The sequence below is a fragment of the Prinia subflava genome, chromosome Z (assembly GCF_021018805.1).
Source record: "Prinia subflava isolate CZ2003 ecotype Zambia chromosome Z, Cam_Psub_1.2, whole genome shotgun sequence".
Classification (NCBI taxonomy): Eukaryota; Metazoa; Chordata; class Aves; order Passeriformes; family Cisticolidae; genus Prinia; species Prinia subflava.
In genome coordinates, this window is record NC_086283.1 from 92,792,412 (window position 1) to 92,814,251 (window position 21,840).

The 21,840-nt window shown below is 40.8% G+C and overlaps 2 protein-coding genes across 4 annotated transcripts in view; one reads left to right on the plus strand and one right to left on the minus strand.

Annotated features, from left to right (window-relative positions):
* ERCC8 (ERCC excision repair 8, CSA ubiquitin ligase complex subunit) overlaps positions 1–6,540 on the minus strand; it is a 29,657-nt gene extending 23,117 nt beyond the window's left edge. For 2 of the 3 annotated variants that reach the window (XM_063421941.1, XM_063421940.1), the window contains exons 1-3: positions 6,383–6,540; positions 4,438–4,533; positions 4,186–4,287 (exon numbers count right to left, since the gene is read on the minus strand). In XM_063421941.1, the coding sequence (XP_063278011.1) occupies positions 4,186–4,287; positions 4,438–4,533; positions 6,383–6,459 (275 nt within the window). In that variant the 5' untranslated portion in view covers positions 6,460–6,540. Of the gene's footprint in view, positions 1–4,185; positions 4,288–4,437; positions 4,534–6,382 lie in introns of those variants that run through there. The other variant, XM_063421942.1, reaches the window with a different exon arrangement.
* Positions 6,541–6,556: 16 nt separating this feature from the next.
* NDUFAF2 (NADH:ubiquinone oxidoreductase complex assembly factor 2) overlaps positions 6,557–21,840 on the plus strand; it is a 61,248-nt gene continuing 45,964 nt past the window's right edge. Inside the window, exon 1 of the mRNA XM_063421945.1 lies at positions 6,557–6,867. Coding sequence (XP_063278015.1) covers positions 6,741–6,867 — 127 coding nt within the window. The 5' untranslated portion in view covers positions 6,557–6,740. The remainder of the gene's footprint in view (positions 6,868–21,840) is intronic.

Sequence of the window (21,840 nt, forward strand, 5' to 3'; positions counted from 1 at the left end):
CAAACCCTGAACCCTGGCATTATTAGCACCATGCTCTAACCAACTGAGCTAACCTCAATTTACCACCTCCAATGGAAGATTGCCCCTCATCAAGCATGTGCTCTGCATTTTATTGAGTCTATCTTTAAGAGCAAAGGGAGAGAATTTTACAACATTTAGTAACAAGAGTATAGTACCTCAAGCTTCAACTAAACATAATGGAATAATATAAGTCAAGAAGGGTGAAGTTAGGAAAGATTCCATCATAACTTCTGGGATCAGCCAACAAGGTGATCAGTCTTCTTTCCCAGAGGAATCCGTGTTACTAAGAACCTTACTCTATGTGTGCTTTATTAGGGATTAAATCTTGTCTATATATTGGTCTGAACATATTTTTGCAGTCAGAAACAATCACTGGCAGGTCTTGAAACTTAACCTGTCATAGGTTTCTCTTATTAATAAAGAATGTTATCCCACAGCTCATGGACACTGGCACTCACTGGCAGTGGGTAATATACCGGAATAAAGTGGGAAACCCCACTGAGGGGGTCTCTCTTATGCTGTTGGTGTGTGTCCCTGAACAAGTCAGTCAAACCACCCTCTGATCCAGCAGGACTATTCAGTGAAGGGACCCTGTAACAGGGAGCTTAGGGGCTAGCTGGACACAAAGGTCTCAGCTTTCCCGGGGCACTGACAGACTAACACCAGGGGTCGAGGAAATCTTCCCTTCTCACCAGACATCTATAGATCTGATTTCATCTGAGCTAATAAACCTTTCAGCTCACTTGGGTTGCTACAAAGCAAAAAAGACAGGAGAGTTAGCCTGACAATACTAAGCAAGAGGTATGGAGCAACTTCTGAGCTTACTTTAATGACTTCTGCATTGCTCCTCTGTCTCTGAGGCATGTCCTAGAATGACCTGTTACTCTGGCACAGTGCTAAATGTCAACAAATTTCATGCATCTCTTCTTCAGGAAGGTGTGTTGGTTTTGGCTGGAGTAGAATCAATTTTCTTCACAGTGCCTGGCATGGGATTTGTGCTGAACAGAGCTGGTAACATAGAGATGCTTTTGTTATTGCTGAGCAGGGCATACAGAGACCCAAAGCCTTTTCTGCTTTTCATACTGACATCCTGGTGAGGGGGCTGGGAGTGCCTGGGAGGTTGGGAAGAAACACAGCCATGACAGGTGACTCCAGCTGACCAAAGGGGTATTCCAGACCATGTAACATCAAGTGCAGTATATAAAGATGGAGGCAAGAAGGAAAGAGGAGGAGACACATTTGGAATTATGGCATTTTTCTTCCCAAGTAACCATTATGTGTGATGGGGCCCTGCTCTCCTGGAGACGGCTGAAGCAGTGAATTAATTCCTTGGTTTGCTTGCATTTGCAGCTTGTGCTTTCCCTATTAAACTATCTTAACCTAGGGGTTTTCTAGCTTTGACCCTTCCACTTCTCTCCCTGATCCCACTGGTAGAGGAGTAAGCAAGCACCTGTGCAGAACTTGATTGCTGGCTGGAGTTAAACCATGGGAAGCTAAAAATCTTTAGTACCTGCAGAGCCAGGAAATCAAGCTTGAATCAGAGTGAGGTTACTCCTGGAAAGGCATTTCTAAGCACTGTGCAGAAAAATCTAAACCCATGGAACTATTCGGGTACAGTAACTATAAGTGCACAACACTGGACTGTAATCAACTCTGTACAAGAACAATTATTTCTCCCATAACCCACAGAGCTGAGGAATGAACTAGCAAACTCTTGAGTAGCTCTGCAGGAAATCATCTTTGATCTAACTAAGCTTAGTAGTGGCTACATGCCATTCAGCCTAGTCTTATGTCTCAGGATGTACATTATTCCCAGTTCATTCCATATGAAGTATTTTCATTCATTATTCAAAATATCCCAGCCTTTTCTCCAAACAAAAATAAAGAATTTATTCTATGGATAGTAGAATGGATATACTATTCTATGGATAGTACTGTCATTCATTCTTCCTAGACATGTTTTGAGTAGCAGAGACTACCTTAAAGGTAAGTATTATCTGCATATTATCTAGAAACTGGTACTCTTGGTACCAGTAACTTTGGTTACTCTTTAGTGGCAGGTTTTGTCACAGGACAGCATTAATCATACGAAACCAGGTAAAGCTCTTTGTGCTGACTCTCAGAAAAGCAGGGAAAGCTTTATTTTTGTATTTGTAATAGTAGCCCTATATTGTAGATGAGAAACACGAGAATCACAGCCTACCACCAGGAATTCTCTTTTGTTGTTCTATACTACTGGATCATCAGCAAGCCCAGTTCAGGGTCTATTTAGAAACAGCTTTAAAGGGCCTGTAGCAGGAGCTTATTTCTTAAGCAACTTAGACCAGACCTGCATTCTGCCCTGCCAACTTGGAAGACAGGCAAACTTTCACAACATGTCTGCACTACATTTTTCAATGACAGGAGCTAGACAGAGGGAAGTGTTTCTGAAGTATAAATTAATTTATTAAGTCAGGCACTCTGAATAATATTCCAAGCATCTGAAGATATATACAAACTGTAGCTAATTAGGCACAGTAAGTATTTAAAACATACTAGGAAAGCTTCATGAATGCTATGAATAATTGAGTCAAGAACCTATTAAGTGTATTTAAGCAATAATAATCATAAACCTGTCATTTAGAACAGTGCCACACAAAATCCAATTCTACTAACAAAATTTATGCCTTGAGTGGTGAGAAATAAAAGACTCATCTATGCAAATTAATAGCTACCCAAGAAACAGACAACCAACTGACCATCCTCCTAAACAGAACCTTCAAGGATGGAATAGTTCTACTGACCTAACTGAAGTTAACAATGACCTGATTTTAGCACAGATTTGACAGCTTTCTTATTTTGTTGTGCCTTCTTAGCTTGAATTTCTTCAATTTGCTGCATCTGTTTCAGAATTCATCTCAACTTTGAGATATGAGGATGCATAGTCATTTTATCTTCTTAACTACAATTTAAAATAATCTTTTGCAAGAAGTCCAGCCATCAACACGTCTTCTTTGCTATGTTGCTAGCTATTTGCCTTTTTCTTTTTTATGATCCAAGATATTGCTAAGGCCTTTCATTGTTACAAATCTGTTCTGTTCTTGTATACCTGACTCATGAAGATTCTGACTTTTAGACCTCAAATAATTTGTATACTGGGAAAAAATAAGGGGAAAATGCAGCTACCTTATAAAGTAGAATATCTCTTACTGTGAATCTTAGGCGAAGTTCTAACCTACTAGACAAGCCTATTATCCAAATAAAGGAAAAAAAAACAGCTTCTGCAAGAAGACTTAGTGTCTGTAATGGAAAAAATTGTATTGCCTGCAGGGACAGCCTGACAAATCAATAAAGGCTTTAACTCTTTATAAAGATTACACACAGCATGGCAGCTCTTTAGAAAAATACATCCCATGTTTGCAGTAACACATCTGTCTTCATTCAAACTTGTTCTTAAGAAGTTTTGTCTCAATCACTTCTGTACCTGCTGAACACCCGATGAACTAAAAATAGCTACTAGTAAAGGTGGAAAGAGGGGAAATAAAACAAACAACTGAAAATAGGTATTAGATTTTTTTCCAAACAGATAAAAAGGATCATGCAAATAATTGAATAATAATCCCGTTTAAAAGTATATTTACTCAAATATATGTACTATATATGTTTGTGGAATACAGGGAATATTTCTACAGCAGTACCAAAACCTCTTTCTCAGTTACTGCCATAGAGGCACCAAAGTTCAACATGAAACAATAAGAAAAGTCACAGGTGAGAAATTACGAGTTAGGGGATGGTTTGGTGAGTTTTTTCCCTGTTTTCTTTTTCTATTGTTAAAATATGGGGTTAGTGTACTAGGTCTAACTTCTTTTTGTGGCGTCTACAGCAACGTAGGACTGTCTAATTTTAGTTTCCATATGAGTACAATTGATATCCTTCATTTTAATTTTCAAAACTGCTACAGTTTCATTCAAACAATACCAGAGTCACTGTACATATATTTTAATTATTAGAGCAGCCAAATAAAGAAGTAGCAATTAGCACCTGCTACTACCCTTCAAAGATTTCTGGCAGTATTTTCTACAGTCTTTTTATCCTAGAAATAAGAACAGACATTAATTTGCAAGTTTAATTCTAGCCACACAAGAGCTACATCATGTACTTTTAAAAGCCTTTTGGAGTACTTACCTTCCAACAGAAAAAAGTGCTTTGCATGTGTAACTTGGTTTCCTGCTCAAGTTTTCAAGGTCATAAAGTACAATAACACCATCCGATCCACCAGATAACATGCTGAAAGTGTTAATAAAGCACAAAAGTTAAAACACTCATAATCTCAATATGCTCAGTATAGTAGAGTGTTCAACAAGACAGCAAATCCATAGTACCAAAACACAGTGAATTACTTAATGTATATTTTTATCAACCAAAGTATATACTTACTATCTTCCCTCAATAGGCTCAATATCAAGGGTGTTGATACCACTTCCATGTATTCTTTCCACATCTCTATCTCTATTTAAATCCAAACTTAGAACCCTACCCAGAAAAAAAGGAAGAGAGATGAACAAGAACAGAATTATTAAATGTTATTATGTAGCTCTGAACAGCTGAAACCTAGTTGCATACTTCTTCAATGCATTGCACTCATCCTTGCCTTTTTTTGCAAAACTACACAACAGAGAGATAGTAATAAGTTTTGTGAAGTTGGCAAAAAAACCCCACTTTGTTATTTGGAAGGCAAGAGAGAAATACATATATAAAACGGGCTCAAAGGAAAATCAAAACTGCATTTGGGGTCAACATATTAAACAAAACCTGGAATGTAATTAGAAAACACTAAGGAAAATGTAATTAAGAAGGCTGTAATCACCACAAATATTGGCTATTTTAAGGCTTCATCATGTAGTTTAATTTCAGGCTTCATCCTGCTTGGAACTACGGACACCTAGTGGATAAAGTAATTTAGTTTATCAAGTTTGCAGTATTTCCTTTAATGAAAGGAAGTCTGTATGCTACATTTTCTGCAACACTAAACAAAAGCTAAGCTACTCCAATGATGAAGCTTCCAAAACAATCTTTTCTGACCTGCAATTCTTAACTTGTACTTTTAAATACCACAAGACCACAACAAAAACATAACGAAGTAGGTAACTGAAAAGCTGTGAGGCATAGTGCCCCTACTCAGCTTCACCTAAAGTAGCAAAAAATCCTGATGTGAGAACCTTAGGCAGATATAGGCAACATTAGGTCTGTAGACATGCTATAAAAGCAGCAAATCATTTAAGCTCTCTTAAATATGTGAAACATATTTATGCAAGAATTCACGCAGAATAAGAATTCTACATATACAAGATACCAAATTTAAAACCTTTGCGCTCCAGATGGAATTTTAGGAAGCAAGAAATCCCCCTGTGGAAATGTATTAAAACATATGACTTCAAAATGTAGCTATAAATAAAATCCACTTAAGACTACAGATTTTTTTTTCTTTTTTAAGTCAAAATTAAAAAGTTTAGGAAAGCAAATGCTAAGCAGACAATTGTCCAAGGAATGTCAAGTCCACCTGGTGTATTACCGTTCTTAACACTGAATGCTATGTGAAGGCTGAGGGCACAGAGGGACGTAACTTGTCAAAATGCAGCCAGAAAGAAGCCTCCTGAACTACTAAAATTCTTTTTTACTTTTACTAAAATTTTAAATATTTGTTTTACAATGATACAGCGTCATAAAGCCATAAATCACCAACACAGATCCAGAAGTTGTGAGAGGAACTGAATTAAGGTAGGCTTTATTGGATTTATCTTGAAATACATCTGCAAAGTAGATTCTCTGATACTGAACAAATATCACATTATAAGCTTTAGCAGGAGCATTAACAATCCGCCTATGCTGCCACCACTTCCCAAAAAACCGCTACGAAAACCCCCGCATCTAACCCTTCTTTAGTCTGCCAAAAGGCCGAGTTTGGGAAAAGGAAGGACGAGCAGCTGAGGGCACACTAGCATTCCAAACACCCTTTTCCTCACAAGCGGAGCACAGCCGCACGCAGATCGAACCCCTGCAGGAACCGCGCCGACAGCAGGGGCACTGACTCCGAGGTGCAGGGAGGGGGGCAAAGCGTATTGCGCCGTGCACAGGGCTGAGCACACCGTACACGAACACCAGGGCTGCCGACCCACCCACAGCCCCGCGGCGCACTCCGGGGCCAGGCGGGTGGGCGCGCAGCACCCCCGCCCCGGCCCCCGCGCACAAGGGGCCTGCGGCAGCGCAGCTCCTCACCCCGCCCCACTGCGGGCCGGGCAAGCGAGGGCCCGCGGCAGGGCGGAGCCAGGGGCCGCTGCTCCCGGGCCTGCCCGCGCAGGGTCCCCAGCCCCGGCCCCGGTACCTCCGGGTGCGCTCGACCCGGCGCAGCCGCGCGGGGTCATCCAGCCCGGCCTGGCGAGCAGCCATGAGCCCCAACATGGCGGGAGCGCTCGGCCCGCGCCGCGCCGCGCCGCCATCTTGTGGCGGGCGGCGCCAATGGGCAGCGGCGTTGCTGGCGCGCCCGGCGCCCATAGGCGGGGCCGGGCCGGGCCGGGCGGGCGGCGCCGCGCTGCGCTCCGGCGGGCGGGAGGTGGCGGGGCCGGGAGCGGGACGCGGTGCGCGCTCTGTGTGCTCTGTGTGCTCTGTGTCCCCGTGTCCCCGTGTCCCCGTCCCGGTGTCCGTGGGCGGCGGCGCCGCGGCCTTGCCGTCGGGATCCCGGCATGAGCCGCGCCTGGCAGGCGCTCCGCGCTCTGCGGCTGCGGTTCGTGGGGCCTGCCAAGGAGCTGGTGGGCACCGACCAGTTTGGCAACAAGTACTACCGGGTGCCCAAGCACGAGAACCGCGCAGGTACGCACCGGGGCCGCGCCGGCGGCTGCGGGCGGGCGCGGCCGGAGCCCTGCCCTGCGCCCCTGCGTGGCCCCTCTCCCGCCCGCCGCCGTCCGCAGCCGGGGGCCGGCTGGACGGCGGGTGATAAAAAATTATAGTGGCTGAACAGTGACTGGAAGGAAAGTGTGGCGCATCGGGAAACGTGCGAGTTTCTGGTGCTCTGATGCCAGAAGAACCGTAAAGCCACTCACTGGAGGGTTTCAGAGCGCAGGCTGTACTAGATAGGTAGGCAGCAAATTCCTGCTCTTCTTGGTAATTTGGAGCGCTTCTGCATAAGCTTTTGAAAGCTGGAGTCCAGAGAAGGGCAGTGGAGTTGGGGAAGGATCTGCAGCACCAGGGCTGTGAGGAGCAGCTGAGGCAGCTGGGGGTGTTTGTCCTGGAGAAAAGGAGGCTCAGGGGAGACCTTATCACTCCCCACACCTGCCTGACAGAGGGGTGTAGCCAGGGGTCAGCCTCCTGCCGCAGGCAACCAGTGGCACAACTGGAGGAAATGGCCTCAAATTGCACCAGGGGAGGTTCAGGTTAGATGTCGGGATGAATTTCTTCACAGAAGGGGCTGTTAATGACTGGAACAGCCTCCCCAGGGAAGTGGTGGAGTCACCATCCCTGAAACTGTCCACAAAACAACTTAGTGGCACTTACTGCTGTGGTTTAGTTGACATGGTGTCAAAGGTTGGTTGCACTTGATGATCTCAGAGTTTTTTTCCAACCTAACTGCTTATGTCATTCTGTGAAATTAATTCTTACATGTACATTTATTGCACTCCAGTAGAAAATACTTTTCCAGGTTTCTGCCCATGTTCCGGGAATCCAGATGCCCTTATTCTCTGTGAATGCCCTTATTCTCTGTGGATATACTGCATTATAAATAATTCATGGAAGGTGTGTTCCCTGAAGATGGCCAGGTGCATATGCTGAAATGTTCTATAGTCCTCTTTCCTCTCCCTGCACAGGCTGGTTTATCTGCTTGCTGGACTTCACATCTTTTGTATGACTGCATCAGATAGAGCATCCTGAGGCTGTGGATGCTCTTTACTTGTTATTCATCAGACTCCAAAAAGAAGCAGAAAGTCTGAGACTGCACTTACTAAGTCAGTATGCCTTCTCTTTAGAAACACATAGTGTCTTCTAGAGTAATTTTCCTGTTAGAACAGTTCCCCTGACATGTTTTGCTGTTTAACTTCCTGAACAACTGGCAGTGACTTAAAGCAAGTGTCAGACAAGAATCTGGGAAGAAATTGTGAACACCCTTTTCTCAGTAGTGTGTTTTTCCTCAGGGTTGATATGCTGCTGTAGTTAATATGCTTCCAGACCTTCTTGATCTTGCTTTCAACTTTTCGTCTTCTCACTGCTGGGATTCATGCTGGCTTTGAGGAGTGTACAAAAGGCTTTGTCTTTTAGCAACAAGAAACAGTGAAAACTATAGTTCAATTTCTTCTGTGTGATTGCTGCAATGTCAGTCCCTATTAAGCAGTTAAAAATTACTTTTCTATCAGAACTACTGGTAGTTTTTTTCTTGATATCAGAACTTATGCTGGCATGCCTGTCACAGGGAGAGTCAACTGCTGCAACTTCCAGGTTTACCACTCTGTTTGGACCTGTGGTCCTAGTGCCAATAGGAGGACAGGAAAGGTGGAACATAGCCTGTAGCCTGCAGGAGCACGGTATGAGAGGCTTTTGCAGTTAGTAAAGAATTGAAATAGTTCTATCTAAGACCACATGGTCAGACCATGTGTTTCCTAATTTTTCTTCAGATGGACTGTAATAATACTGAGACTTACACTCCAGAGTTGAAGTTGCTCTGATTTTTCTTTGAGCAGGAAGGACTAGCTCTTAAATGCTCTGCAACTGTAGCTGTGAAATCTGTGAGAAACTTACGTGACCTTAAGGCTCTTGCAACTGAAGTCTGTTGTAGTGATACAGATGACACAATGTAGATCTGCTGAATTATTAGTATTCCTCTGTTGCTAGGTTTTTGTTTCTTATTCTCCTTGTTTAACTTTCACTTGATAGCTTGAAAATTCTGCACCACCAGCTTACAGTGACACAATGTTTTACTGCCACCAAAAAAGAGAGGTCTTCTCTTTCCTCTATTTTCTTTCTCACTGCTGGTAATTTTTCAGTCATTTAGTTGATATTGAAAATAATTTTCTACTTCCTGTAGAAAACACTAATAAAACAATAAAATGACTGATGAAGAATAAATTGCAAGCTAGAAATGGCACAGAAGTGGGAATGAAGAGGAGAAACTGTTATATGGCATAAGGCTCTGCAAGATGTCTTGAAACAAAGTGAAAGGGTAGAATTTTACAAAGTGTCTACTAATTCCTAACCATACTGACCTCAGTTTTTCTAGTAGTTTACCATTAAGCTTTTTAATTCCTCTAGTTTGACCCAATCAAATGCATATTATTTGGGAAAAATTGTGTATTAAAAAGCAGAATAGGAAATCTGGCAAAGGCCTAATGTTTAATTCACTTTTCCCATTCTTCTCTTTCATCTGTGGCGTCAAATTAAGAGAAGGCTTTTTACAATTCAGCTATACAAAAAGTGAAACTTGACATGTTGAGGAATAAGACCATATCTTCCATGTGATCATTCACAGTCAGTAAATTCTCTCTTTTTCTTTCTCTATGTAAATAGAGAATAGGAGAGGTCATATGAGAAGTACTGCTGCTATGATTTTGTGAGAATACTATTTGTCACTGTTCTTTATCTTGATCTAAAGGCACCTTAATCATTCATCTTCAGCAGAATGACAAATCTCTGAAAGAAGTAAGCATGCCTTCTACTAACAAAAAAGAAATGGATTTTTTAAATGAAAGTGTTCAAACATTGCTTTTTATTCTGTTGATTTATCCTATGTTACAGTAGTTGACAGTACTCACTGTTAGGCATACTTGACCATGAGGTGTGGGTTTTAGCATTAGCCATTAAGGAGAAAGAGAAATAAGTAGAATGAAAGCAGCATGAGGCTTCACAAAAATTTTGAAAACAGATAGGAAATATCCTGTGAATGTCTTACGAAGAAGCTGTGAAAACTCACAAAGGGCATATCATAACTGTACCTCTTCCACTGGTTAAAAGAAGCAGTGCAAATCACCACAATGTGGATGAAGACCAGGAAGTATAGCAATTAATTAACTGGGTTAAATAATAAGTTTTTAGTGACCATAAAAGAAAAAACGGACCCTCTGTGAATCATGTTAACTGGTATGAGTGCTGGAAAAATGGAGGAACAAGTAATATCTCCTAAGTATACTCACAAGATAGTGAGGGAAAACTGATGTGAAGTTGTTGGTTTGAGAGATAGGTTTGTGTCAAATTTTTTTCTGCTTAGGCAATACTTCAGTGTTTTTTAGACCTTTTTGTGTGCTAAATTTAAGACTATGGGTTATGAATTTGCTATGCAGGTGCATAGCAGGCTAGCAACTGTTCTTGGAATAGTCTCAAATGCTACCCTGTCAGTTGCAGGGAATCCACCCTCTGCCTGTCGAAGGCAGAACTACTCTTCTCATATGTTTTTATGAGGCATTTGGATGAAGAACAATAAAGTATTTTTATTACATTTGAAGGTCAAACTGTGCAGGAGGAAATGGGAAGTAGCTGTGAGCATCTCATGGCAAATCACTGTCACAGCAGTCACTGTCAAACTGTCATAAAATTCAACTAGGGGATCCCAGGCAGGCTGGGATCAAGACCTACCTGTTTATAGGGAAAACATAATTTACTGGTTAAAGGGTTCTGAGTGCATGGATCTACACAACTGACAAATTTTCTGTAGTACAGCCATGTATCAAAGTATTGTGCTGTTACAAATTTAATTTCTGTGACCTCTTAATTTGGATACCCATTTTCTTCCTCTATTTCTAGCTGACAGACTTTCATCGACTTTCCTTACAAAATAGACTTCCTTGTGAATGTTCATTATTATTTTAAGACACAGTTCTCCCCAATCTTTGTTGTTTGGGGTTATTTGGATGTAGGAGATTCTATTTCCCCACACACTGGTGACTCATTTCCACTGTAATTTATGCCTTTACTTCTATGAATGGCCATCCTTGCGGTGTCAGTATAGAAAAGATACAAGGTTTCATCTATTCCAGAGGAGGAGAGCATGCCAGTTCTCCCTCAGGCTTGTGGCTGAGGAGAAAAATTGTTCTGACTCTAGTGAAGTGATTAGAAACGTGATTACCCACTGCTGTGGGTGATGGTAACTAACTGCTTCTCACAACATTATTGAACAGTATCCTGTGCTGTACAAACAGGGCCACACCTGGCATCTGTGGGCTTTAATAACTTTGTGAAGAAGTTTAAGGATATGGATGGCAAAGGTAATAGAAATTGAGAAAAGTCTGTAGAAGTTAAAATGTACACAGAAAATTTCTGACATTTAGTTTTTAAAAGAAACTAGGGATTTAAAAGTGCTGAGAAAGCAATGCTCTCTTTTCAAGTGATGGACAGCATTATTTGTTGTACATTAGGAAAATCTGCTGCATATATAATTCATAGCTCACCCAATGTCCTAACCACATAGAGACCAGTGCAGGATTGGAGCAACTCTGGAAGAAAAATGAATTGTAGAGGAAACCAGTGAGATGTTGTGTGCAGGTTTCACTGCAAGGTCGCTGCAATGTCTGCACCGTGCTTTGTTGTCTCCCCTATGGATTTAGGGAGGCCTGAGTAGCTCTATCACAGTGCTGGGCCTGATGTGCATGATCCCTTTGTACTGTACTGGATCAAATATTGCAGAGAGTGCAGAATAGACAGGTCTTGCTTTCTCTGTCTTCACTTCGACAGGGTAGGTCTATCAGGCTGGGCTTTGTTTCAGACCAACATCCAACCTTAAGGTGGAGGTGATAGTAAATAGTGTGGGTAGTGTCTATGCCACCTTCTGCTTCAGTCAAAAGCATCTAACACCTTTCTTTTGGCCTGCCCTGGTCTTTGGCAGGGAATTGAAACAGAAATAGTGGAGCATGTGATGCAAAGAATTAATGTTTTCTTTCTGTCAGTTGTGAATTGTGCTCTTCTACTGTGAGTTCAGTGTCCAAAACATTTTTGGAACTGGAGGTCTTGACTGTAGTAAGGAGTAGGAGCAGGTCAATGTATACAAGTGGTTGATGTTAAGTTTCCTTATACTTCATCATCTGTGATGCAGAGAGTTTGTTTCTTAAATTTAGTCTGTTCTCCAGGAGAGAGTATCTGCAATATAGACTTTGGAGAGCTTAAAGGGGTACAAGATTTTTAGATATATGCTGCAGCTATGGCTTTTACATTGCCACAACACCTAATATGCTGGTTTTTTTTTTTTAAATGTTTTATAAATGAGGATTTCTTCTTAAAAAAAGCAAATTGTGCACTCAAAACATACTTTGAGATCCAAATCAGCACACGGTAAATAAAGGCAACACAGGATTAACTACAACACCACATTTGCTTTGATTCAAGTCACTGCAGTAGATGTAGTCTTACCACTATCCTAATGTCTTGACTGTCCAGGTCAAACTCAAGGTGTAGTTTATCCTGAGAAGTAATTTACCCTAACTTTACCCTGAGACCACCTTTACCTCTGTCATCATAGGAAAGTTACTTTGCTTTCCTGATTTTGCCTCTTTCTGAGTAATTAGGCTCTTAGGAGAAGAGCCAGCAATTTGAATAAGTTTTGTTGGGATGAAGGGAATAATTGTGGAGATTAAAGCCAGCAATTTGAATAAGTTTTGTTGGGATGAAGGGAATAATTGTGGAGATTAAAGAAGTGTCAGTGATGTGCAAGTGCTGATTTTAATGTGTTTTGCCTTCATTCAAAGTGTTCTAATGAGTAATAGTAAAAAGATACGAGTTTGCAAGAGTATTGTACTTCTCTGGGATGAATATAGAAGAGACTGGCCTTTTGAAGTGGAGGGGAAGACAGATGTAAAATAATGCTGTTTCAGTCAAATTGTCTTATTTCTCTTGCAAGAGTGAAAGTGAATTCTTAAAGTCCCTAGACTGTAAGAATAAGAAGTCGTTAGATTCAGTAAAGAAAGTAATGACTAGAAATAGAAAAAGAGATAAGAAAAATTTGAATGCCAGTATATAGAGAGAAGATCCTAAAGAACTAACTGTATTGTCAACAAGAATATGGGAGAATTCAAAATTAGAGTAGTTAATTTCCTGAAAATATGAAACTTGAGACAAGGTACACTGTTTAATGTTTATCAAGAACTTTTATTTTCAAGTGGGGAAAATATTTTGAAAGTCAGATCACACATTCAACCAAGTAGTATGATGTTGATATGTTGTATATAACAATGTAGTATGTAGCTCATTTGAATGTAAAGATGGTTCTGTATTTAATGACATTCTGTAAGTGGTGGGTTTACAAAATCACCTTAAAGTGATGGCAGTGATAAAATACAACTACACGAAGCTTGTCATGAGAGGAACGTCCAGCACAACTCAACTCTGAGATAACTCTTCAGTTGGTTGTGATAAAAGATGGGAATAGACAACTGAGTAGTAGAGATTGAGGACTCATTTCAGTATCTTGGAAACGTATTTCACTAAACCCACTTGATTTATCAATGTAAATAATTTATTTTTATTATTAAATAACATACTACCAGGGCATCGCCATAGTTTTGGTACATGATTAATTGTTCTTACAGTAGAACATGGAGTGACACTTAATGTGTCCATATATTTTTAATTGAAAAACAAATTCCTCATACAGTTTATGCATTTATTACAACCAAATATATCTTGCTGGAAGTAGCTGGTTCCACTTTCCCTTGAAAATAATTTATAAAGACTCTTAATAACCATTTTAGTTAAAAAATGCAAGAAGGGGCCCTAAATACTTCATATCTGGTATATAATTTTTTTTTCAAAAGTCTGATTAATGAGTAGGTTGTATTTAAAATTTTTTAATATCTTTATTTGCACTCATATGTATTGTAATGATTAAGAGTTAAAATGAGCACTGTAAAGTACCATCATATGCAAATTTTTATAAGAACAGTAGGTCATCATGAACGGGTCAGTTTATTTCAAAGATTATGTAGTAGTATTAAAAGCATGGCCTGAGTTTTAAAGTTTTCTTTATGGGAACAGCAGACTAAGTTTTGATTTGATTTGGACCTTCAGCTTACCAGGAATTGCAGGAAAAAGCATGAAGCATTCTGTGTTCCGTAGGTTTTTATATGTTACAAGCTCTGCATTAGGGGCTATTTGTGGGCTAAGCTTCTGATGCTATGAGCTTTAAGAAGGAAAGTGGTAAGCTCAAGTTTCTCAGTACTCTTATGAAATGCCATTGAGAAGTACATGTGGCATTACTAAGTTATTACCAATTTGTTGCTAATAATTGAATGCAAGCATTGACTTCTGTGAGAAACATATTCTTCATGTGTAATGCCTGCTCACATTTGCGTAAACCTGTATCTTGTGCACAAAATTCTCAACAAACAAGAAATGCATAAATAAAGAAGAATCTTATAAGGAAAAGTACTAAGTATTCAGTTACATTATATATATAAATTGTCCTATATCTGATTGAATCCAGTCTTCAGTTGAAGTATGTATATTTGAATGAAAGTTTTTTTAGAAAAGTTTATGGTTCTTCTGAGACTAAAGGACTCCTCCATGATAGTTTCAGTTGCTCCTTGTTCCCTGTTTTAGGTAGTGGCCTGTCACCTTCCTGTTCATCAGAAGCTTAGAGTAGAATTTCTACTTTCCTTCAAAATCTTTTATAAAACACAGCTTTTTCTTGAAGACTAGACTGAAAAATTCCTGTAATGCTCTATTATGAATGGCAGAGAAGTGGAAGAAGCAACAAATCTCCAAAGCATATCTTCAGAGGTAAAAGCTGTGGTTTTCTCCTGAGTCTGAATGTTAGTTTCCTCGCTAACAGGAATGAAGTCTGAGGAAGAGACAGAAACTGGTTGTGATTGTATGAAGCATTTGTAAGCTGGTTATTGAGAATTGCAGATAATTGTACATCATATTACAACATAAAAAGTAGTTTTTTGAGTTAGTTTTTCAAATGTGGATGGAAAGCTAATAAATTTTAGTTTTATGTGTTAAATGTTAAGATACTAATGAAACACGGAACACAGAATTTGAATGTTGATTAATGAATAGTAAACCAAATTTTTGAAGATCTCATTATCTTGGTTGTGGAAATAATTATATTGAGAAAGTATGGGTTTGTTCTTTTTCCTGATTCAGACACTGACACCACAGCAATACCCGACAATTAGAGGATTGTCCAGGTGGTGGCAACGTTGTTTCAAAAACAGAAGAACAGTCTATACTGACAGCGCTCTGAGTATTCCTTCATGGAGAGATTACAGAATACAGGAACATAGTTCTAAAATAGTAGCGTGTATGTTTGTACAGAAATAAAATTTGCACTGCATATTGCTAGTTTCTAGGACTGTAATTCTGGAATGACAAATCAGCTTTTCAATCTGGGTGATACTTTACGTAGCAAAGCAAGTACACTTTGAGGAGCTCATTGCAGTTATAAAAGCATTAATATCTGAAAAACTTGTGTTTGTTTGCAGTGATATAGAATCATAAAGGTATGAAAAGGACTTCTGAGTTCATTTAGTATAACCTTTGACCAAACACCATGTCAACTAAACCACAGCAGTAAGTGCCACTAAGTTGTTTTGTGGACAGTTTCAGGGATGGTGACTCCACCACTTCCCTGGGGAGGCTGTTGCAGTCATTAACAGCCCCTTCTGTGAAGAAATTCATCCCGACATCTAACCTGAACCTCCCCTGGTGCAGCTTGAGGCCATTTCCTCCAGTTGTGCCACTGGTTGCCTGAGGCAGGAGGCTGACCCCTGGCTACACCCCTCTGTCAGGCAGGTGCGGGGAGTGATAAGGTCTCCCCTGAGCCTCCTTTTCTCCAGGATAAACACCCCCAGCTCCCTCAGCTGCTGCTCCCAGCCCTGGTGCTGCAGACCCTTCCCCACTGCCCTGCCCTTCTCTGGACTCACTGCAGCCCCTCAGGGTCTGTCCTGCACTGGGGCCCAGCCCTGCACACAGCACTCGAGCTGTGGCCTCACCAGTGCCAGCACAGGGGACAATCCCTGCCCTGGCCCTGCTGGCCACACCACTGCTGATCCAGGCCAGGATGCCCTTGGCCTTCTTGGCCCCCTGGGCACTGCTGCCTCATGTTCAGCTGCTGGCACAGCACCCCCAGGGCCTTTCCAGCCCCTCTGCCCCAGCCTGTGGCCCTGCCTGGGGCTGTTGTGAGCCAAGGGCAGGACCCGGCACTGGGCCTTGTTGAACCTCACACCATTGGTCTTAGCCATGATCCAGCCTGCCCAGATCCCTCCAGGAGATAACACTCCCACCCAGCTTGGTGTCATCTGCTAATTCACTGACAGTGTACTCAATCCCCTCATAGAGATCATCAGTAAGGAAACTGAACTGGGCTGGCCCCAGTATGGAGCCCTGGGGAACCCCACCCATGACCAGCCACCAGCTGGATGTAGCTCCCTTCACCACCACTCCCTTGGCTCAGCTGTCCAGACAGTTTTTAGTGAGATAAGTGCATCTGTCTAAGTGACAGTGCCAGCGTTTCCAGGAGATTGCCATGGGACACAGTGTCGAAGGCTTTACTGAAGTCTGAGTAGATAACATCCACAACCTTTCTCTCATCCACTAAGCGGCTCACCTGGTCATAAAAGGAGACCAGGTTGGTCAAGCAGGACCTGCCTTTCCTAAACTCATGCTAGCTGGACCTGATCCCCTCATGCTCCTGGATGTGCCACATGAGAGCACTCATGATGATCTGTTCCACATGTTTTTCTTTTAGCTGCCAGAAGCAAACTGGCAAGAGGCATGGTATGTTAATCTCTGACTTGAAAAACCAGGAATAGCAATAAGTAGTCATGTGGACAAGTAGTAACTTGTGTATTATCTGGCCATTGCTACAGTGTGTATATTGGTATTAAACTGAGATGCTGATCTTGTTGAATTCTGCCTGCTACTATTAACATTCATATGCTGTACATTTGTAAGTTAATTATTGTGCAATTGGCTTGAAAAGCTGTTTTGATTCTTTTAGCAGAGGTGTGTGAAGAGGTAATCATTTGAGTGGGTATCTTTTTTGTAGGTTTCTTCAATTACCAAAAAAACAGATAGCAACAAAAAATTAAAAAACAACAAAAAAAATTTAAATATTTTCCTTTTATTAATAACTCCATTCTGCAGTGTATAGAGAGAAAAAGGTAGTATAGTACTAGAAAGATAGGTGTTTTTAATGGGTGGAAAAATCTTAGTAGTGTTTTAGTTGTGGTAATTTGAAGAGCTGACACCTGTAGAGCTGAGATTAATAGGGCTAAGTGTGTTGCAAACATAATCATTATATCAATCGGGATTGTTGGTATATCATCATGCTTGCTTTATGACTAAATTCCATACCTTTTAGTTTTGTTATTCTGAAATAAAGGAGAATTCGACTTACTTTTCCAGTTTCCAAGGAGGAAAAAAAAAATCTATTATTAATATGCATAAAAAGAGCAAATCACCTACTGTCTGCAAAGTTATAGGGTTTGAAATCATGTTGGGAAATGAAAGAACAGATTTTACAGAGGAGAGTGCAAGTATGTCACTAGCAGATACTGGGAACTTTTTTTCTAATATATGTGTATAATTAGTTTCAGTGCACATGAATTTGGGTAAACAAGATTATAAATACTGTATACATGCTTTGTTACTTTTGCAGTTTGTCCATTTTTTGCTGGTACCTAATTTGGTGTATCTTTTTTTAGGAATTGTTTGTTACTGTAAGATAAGAGTCCAAATACAATTAAGCTTTTAAATAAAAGTGGTGGAGCTACCCACCAGTGGTGTCATTTTAAAAAATAATAACAAAAAAGTGCAGTTGAGAAACCATGAGATTAAAAATAGCTGAGTAATGTTGGCATGCTGCCCTATGGGCCACTGTAACTTTTTAAAGTTCTCCTGAAGAATAGAGAACGTGGTAAAGAATTAGGTCCTGCATCTGCTTTGTGCTAGAAGTTTATTGTGTTCTTTATAAATCTTTAACAACATTTCTGTCACCAGAGGCTTTATAGTGTTAGGGTCAGGTTGGCCAATACAAGAACTGCTTTGCTTTGAGGAGAGGGAAGAATCTGTTTCATACTCATGCCCTGGGCACAGGAGTTGCACAGAGAGGAAGAACATCAAGAAATGAATGTGACAGGTTGAGGGAGTGGAAATGATGAAATAGGGAGGAAAGATCTGAAATTCTAAATGTCCCTTGTTTATGGCTGTGTGTGTATGAAAAGCAGTATGTTATTTCATCCTTCTTGAAGGGAAGGAGTGATTTGACTAGCCTCCTTCAACTAGATGATCTAGAAACACCATCAGGAGGAATTGCAGTCAGTATGAAATTTAGAAGAGATCAAAAAAGGTGGATTCTGACAGACTTCTGCAGGCAGTGCTCAGTGCTATAGGAACTGAAAATGTCACTAGCCTTGGAATTATTAAGCAGATGATTGATATTTTGTGTCTGTAAGAGAGGGATATCAAACTCCAGGATAGGGAAAAGTTAGTGCAGACAACTACGAACAGGAAGCTAGAATGGAAAGATACATAGTAATATGCAGCAGGTTGTCCACTGAACATAACATCTGCTGCAGATGAACTAGTAATACTTCTTCAAGTAGAAGTCTATGCAGCAGTGGGGGAAGATGATGGAAAACTCTTTTAACTTTAGCACAGTAGTGTATAACCTCTATATTCGTGGTTAGTGCTTAATTTTGTACCACATAGTGCTTAGTACAAATACCAGGCGTCAGTATGGCCTTGTGCTAACTCCCTGTTGTGACGAATAAGTCTTGTGACACCTAATGCTTTATTGTTACTTTATATTAGTGATAAGTATGTACTAGTTGATGTCTTAGTTTTGAGAACAGAGATAGAGTGCCAGAGTAAAGAATAATAAGAGAAGTGCGTCATGACCTGACCAAATATTTGAGATACTCTTCAGGAAAGAAGACTCTTCAGAAGATCCAAGACCATAAAAGGGAATTTTGAGGAATAAGATGTTCCCAAATGACCACAAGAAGACCCTCAAGAGACTCATTGCCAGATAAATTTGGGCTACAGGGGAATCTCTGTTTTGGCGTCTGGAACATGTCCTTACCCTTGTTCTTTGCTTATTATGGTGTTTGCAGAGTTTTACCTCTCACACATTCTCACTCTGCCCTGGTTGCAATTTCATCTGCACAGTAACTATTTTACCTTCTTAAGTTTGTTAAATCAGAGGTGCCAGCAGTGTTGCTGGTAGGCTTGGCCTTGGCCAGTGGTGGGTCCGTCCTGGAGCTGTCCGGTGTTGCATCGGTCAGACATGGGGGGGCTTCTCACAGCTTCTCAGGGAGGAGAAGCTCCCTGTAGCCATCCCCTCCACTAACAGAACCTGGCCACACAAACTCTATGTATACATATATATATATAGCAGTAACTTGTTGTTATGGTCAAGAATATCCCAATTTGACAGTTCTAACAGGAATATATATAATGTAATGGATAAATTCAGATAAGCAATTTGAGCTCTTTCGTATCATGTTTTGCTCTCTGGATTATAATGTGTTACCCAAAGACTGATAGCAGTCAAGGTGAAGGTTCTGCCTGAATCAGGGGAGGAATTAATCCAGGAGTATAGTTCATGTTTGAATTGGTTAGCATAAAGGTTAGTCATGAAGATTGATAAATAAATTTACTACTGCATTGTTAACCTTAAGTTAGCTGAATATTGATATTGTTTCTCTGAATGTACAGTGCATAAGAGAGGAATTCAAAGCCTTGTCTTCATTCAGTGTCTTCAGTACAATAAATTGATACTCAGGGGAGACTGCTGACTGCTTCTGCTCTTTCTCCTATAAAGCAGACCTACTGATAAAGAATTGAGGAAGGGGGAAATAAAGTTCCCAGGCACTCAGAATGTCAAGATCTCTGTTTTCGAGTAGCACTGCTGGCAATTATCTGGAGCAGATTCATCCAGTAACAGGGTGCTAAAGAAACATTTGCTACCACGACCAAACATCACAAATTTTTAAAGAAAAACAGTTGCTAACAGTAGCAATTATGGGGGAGGAGGTGAGGAGACACCCACAAAACCACAGGCAATTTTAAAAGACCTTGCAATCAAGGATAGTAGCTGTTGTCTGCTTGATGGTCCTGCACTCTCACTCCAAGTGGTCCTTGCTACTACTTTTTCAGACTAGCACAAGGCCACCAGGCACAGCAAGTTCAGTGTTAGCCTAATTTGTTTGTAACTAGCAGCTTCCTTGTTCTGTCAACAAGCCTTCATTTTGTGTTGAAAGATAGTTCAAAGCAGATAAGCCTGCTTCATGCATGAGACCTTCAGAGGTCTGTGAGAGTTGTGAAAGGTTCAGCAGAGCAAGAGAGAACCCTCAGAGCTGGTTATTACCAGGAGACTGCAAAGACTGTTTAAATATGCCTGAAAAGTGCTAGAGTTATGTTTAGCCATGAGACATTACATATTTGTACTTTAGAAGTGGTGGCTTTTCCCTGTATGTTAGCTACAGTGCTGGTTAGTGTAGTCATCACAATATTAAAACAACTAAGGCTTCAGATGGACTGATCTTCCAGAAACATTAAAAAAATTGGTATGGTGACAACAACTTCTAATTGTGGAACTATGAAGGTTTAAGATATACTGACAGAACTCTCGTAAGCAGCTGTAATGTATCTTCCTATATTTAGTCAGTTAGAAAATGTTTGTTAATAAATGATGGGTTGATTATTGTCAGAATCATCTTTGTTTTCTCTTTTATTGTGTAAGGTTTTTTAAATGCAGACTTTAAATGGTTTTCTGTAAGAAATGAGACAAAACTTACTCTTTTGAAACCAATGACAGAATATTGGTTGTCTTCCAGAATTTCACTTTTTGCCATTTTTGCAAAATACCTTTTGAGAGAGTTCTTTATTTAAATGGCTAATTTAATGCATGTGGTGTGTTCTAGTGTTTAAACAAATGTATAAACACAAACTGTAAATACTTGATCTAGGCAATATGATAGAAACACTGAACTCTAAAATTTCCGAAAATTAAACTGCTAGTGGTTCTGTTTTCTGCAAAACTACTTGGCTGTAGTAAAATTATCATCTGTATTTATTTGTGTGATAAAGTAACTCTTTGATCTGAGAGTTAGTAGAGTCTCGTATTTCTGCCAAATAGGAATTTCTGCCAGTAGGACCAGTGCTCCTCTTCCTTCCTCTGGCTGCTCATGTCTGCCTTCAATATTCATTACAAGTGTTTGTGCAGCCTTGTGCTTTTTATTTCTAAGTTCCTTCAAAACCTCGTTGCCCATCCAGGTTGAACATTTGCCTCGTTGACTCATCTTTCTGCACACAGGGACAGTCTGTTCCTGTGCCCTCAAGATCTCTGTTTTGAAGCACACCCACCTTTCCTGGACTCCGTTGTTTTTAAGGGCTGCTTCCCAAGGAACTCTCTGAATAAGTCTCCTAAATAGGCAAAGTCTGCCCTCTGGAAGTCCAATGTCAGAGTCTTATTGATGCTTCTCCTGGTTTCACCAAACACTGAGAACTCTATAACTGCATGATCACTGTGCCCCAAGCAGCCTCCAACCACCATACCTCCCACCAGCCCATCTCTATTGGCAAACAACAGATCTAACATAGTCCCTCCCCTGGTGGGCTCACCCACCAGCTGTGACAAGAACTTGTCCTCCACACACTCTAAGAACCTCATGCACTGCCTTTTTTCTGCTGTATTAAGTTCCCAGCAGGTGTCTGCTAGGTTGAAGTCACCTACAAGAACAAGGGCTGGTGATCCTGAACCATTCTCCAGCTGCTTACAGGATAAGTTGTCCAGCTCTTCTTCCTGGCTGGGTGGACAATAACAGACTCCCAGGAGGATGTCAGCCTTGTTGGCCTTCCCCTGAATTC